The 3,218-nt window shown below is 37.9% G+C and overlaps 1 protein-coding gene across 1 annotated transcript; it reads right to left on the bottom strand.

The window, feature by feature from the left end:
* Positions 1-1,859: 1,859 nt before the first annotated feature.
* On the bottom strand, positions 1,860-2,806 carry LOC149178321 (uncharacterized). The gene is made up of 2 exons (XM_089423601.1): positions 2,494-2,806; positions 1,860-2,386 (listed from the first exon to the last, which is right to left on the bottom strand). Exons 1-2 carry the CDS (start codon positions 2,693-2,695, stop codon positions 2,067-2,069), a joined length of 522 nt encoding a protein of 173 aa, XP_089279727.1. The 5' UTR covers positions 2,696-2,806; the 3' UTR covers positions 1,860-2,066.
* Between the last annotated feature and the right edge of the window lie 412 nt (positions 2,807-3,218).

Genomic DNA, 3,218 nt, shown 5'->3' with positions numbered 1-3,218 from the left:
GTTATGGAAAAGGCTCGATGAAATAATGGTTCCTCCTGAGTTAAGGGTCGTTGTTATTAGATTATACGAGAATTTTATTGCCAAACTTAAGACCACTAAGGGTTGGTCTACTAAAATTAAATGCAGCATCAGTGTTAAGAAAGGATGTCCCCTATCCCCTACCCTTTTTGGAATTTACATTGACAAGCTTGAGGGATGCTTAGAAGCTACTGGTTGTGAAGGACCCAAGCTTGTTGGTATATTCATTACTCTTCTTCTTTATGCTGATGATATCATTCTTCTTGCCAGGAGTCCCAACGATCTTGACAAGTAGCTTAAAACCCTCCATGATTATTGTATCAAGATGGGTATGATTGTTAATACTCATAAGACTAAAGTTATGATTATTAAATCCAAGAAGATCACTTATGACAATTTCATCTATGATAACAATTACTTAGAGAATGTTTCTTCTTACAAATATTTAGGTATTGACATTCACCATTAGCTCAATTGGAACTATAGAATTGAGAAAATGATTTTAGGAGGTTGGAAATCTTACTATGAGCTTGAAAACAATTGTAAGACAACTGATCTTTGGGTTTGGAGTAAAAAAAAGTTCCTCTTCAAGACTCTCGTCACCCCTGTTATTTTATATGGATGCGAGATGTGGGCTTTTAGTCTATCTAGAGATTCTTGGAGAAAGATTGAAATGATCCAAAAGCAATTGATAACCTACAACCTCAAGATTAAAGGTAATACTCCCTACCCTATTCTCTTGATTGAGGCTAGCATTTCCCCCATTGAATGCACAACTATGTTTAGGTATTTAATGTATAAGAAGAAGTTGTACAACATGGATGCTAAGAGGCCCCCAAAAATTGTTCTAACTCTTGTCAAAACCACCTTCGGCTCAAACGAGGGTGGCATAAGGATGCCAAGTCCTGGCTCGACCATTGGGAGATAAGGGAGGAGATCCTCTTGGGGAATAAGGATAATATTAAAAACATCATTACTTCCAAATTTAAGGATAAGTTGTGGAGCGATAAGGAGTTAGAGGGGAAAAGAAAGTTAAGATACTATGACAAGGTAATCAACACCATGCTTGCTAACCAAAACTACCTTTATGTATTAACCGGTGCTAAGAAGCGAATGAATATTGCAAGGATCAAAACTAATTCTCATGATTGCAAGGATCAAACTAATTCTCATGAGCTTTGGAGTGAAACTAGGCATTGGTCTATTCCCAAGATTCCTTGGGACGAAAGAATATGCTTCATTTACGATACTAAGAGAGTCAAAGATGAAAAACACTTTCTCTTGGATTGTCCGACCCTCACTTACATCCCTTTTCATTTCCATAACATTTGCCCCACTACCAACCTCCTTAACTGGTTGAGTAAGGAAAACTACAATGACCTAGGAATGCTTCTTTCCCTATTTTTTTATCACAGAAAAAAAAAATCTTAAATGATCTCAATTAACCACTTCTTTGTTAAGGTCCAATAAACGATATTAGTCTCAATGAAAGTTAATCATCATTATCATAATTTTCTAAAATTTTAACAAAAATATCAAATAATATATGAAAAATATCTTTAAAAACTAAAACAAATAAATAAAAGCCTACTAAGTTATTAATAATATCATACATTAAAGATAAAAAGATAAATAACTTTATTAATTGCAAAGCACTGTTTGGAAGACCCTTATCGAGTGGGAACAATGCGTATCTGTTTTGAAGGCCCTCATTAGGTCGGATAGATGCTAATCTATTTTTTACTTCTTATAGAGATATATAAATTGTGATTAATAAATACGCTATCTGAGAGGCGGTTTTATATAAAAAAATTATATTTCTTTCTTCACACAATTGCTTTACATAATTGAAGCTATTATCCCGAGTTACGGTCTCGTCACCTGATGTGTCCTATGCATCGATCCTCAACATTCTAGGGGTATATATCAAACTAGAATTCTGTAACTATTGCATATAGAAGAGTGAACCTAAAAAATAACATATTTTACTATTTTTCTTTCTACATTCATGGATTATTATAATTTCGAGTTCCGTCATTTGTACATGATCAACTGTGCAAACTGCTAAGAAACGCCATGATAATTTGACCCACGCGGCTTACAGGATTCGCTGATACAATAAGAATCGATAAGGGAACGCTGGCAGATATGAAACTCAAAACTGTGATTGCAACAACAGGGCGAGTGTTGATCAAAGTGTACTGCAACCATTCCATTGCCCTGAATACCTGCGCATGATACGCGGGATATAATTCTTTCTCCCATTCCATGTACTCTCCCGGAGTCTTGTAATTTGCTTCCTGCATTTTGAGGTCCAACATTCGCTTTCTCAGAAGTATCATATTCGCGTCCACTATATTCCGGCCACCTGCGTTCAAAACAATTCGGCACTTAATGCAACTTTTTGGACGACCGATGCAGTCCACTACAGAGAAATAACCATAATTTCTGCAATCAAGAACAAAAAAACGCTACCTGAACCAAATTCGTATTCGCCAGAGCTTGCAGCTTTTACAACGAGCTGCCTCTGGTTAACTCCTCTTGTAATCTTTGAAGCAGAAAGAGTGGGAGCTCTCACAATCTTTTTCTGCGACATTGGCGGTGAGAACTCTCGGGTGATATGGCACACGTGCCCCGCGCAACCTTTGGGTATTGCTATCGCAATTCTGAGATCCATCGCTGACCAACAAATCTCTAGTCTACAGAGTATTCTAGGACTGCAGTTCTTCGTTGACGACCAACAGAAAGAAATAAACGTACAGTTTTATGAAGATTTTCCGCTTAGCAATCTCTTAGCGAGAAAAACACGCTCCTGATAAAACGGTGCATTTAAGAGGTATCTCATTTATAGGTCAAGTTCAGTGCAATCATTAATTCATTGAAAAGAAAGACGAAGCAGCCGATCGTCTGCTTGGTCCGCGGCTACGCGTTTTAGCCATCTCGCCATACTCCGCTCTCTCTTGTTTTGAGTGGGACAGGTACTTTTTGGAATTTTCAACGATATGAGCAGCAGCAGTGAATGCTTTCAATCTGGTCATGACATAGTGACCATTACTGAAAAGTGGTCACAACCATGTGCACAGCGGCTCCGAGGAGTCCGGGAAGGTTCCGACAATTCCGTGAATTCAATATAAACAAACAAACCATGTGCACAGCGGCTCCGAGGAGTCCGGGAAGGTTCCGACAATTCCGTGAATTCA

This window comes from Pinus tabuliformis, chromosome 4_1 (genome assembly GCF_031772625.1).
Source record: "Pinus tabuliformis cultivar Carrire ecotype Pingquan chromosome 4_1, CPIR1, whole genome shotgun sequence".
In the NCBI taxonomy this organism is placed as follows: domain Eukaryota; kingdom Viridiplantae; phylum Streptophyta; class Pinopsida; order Pinales; family Pinaceae; genus Pinus; species Pinus tabuliformis.
Note: the sequence above shows the minus strand (reverse complement) of the source record. Positions and strands in the feature narration are given on the sequence as shown.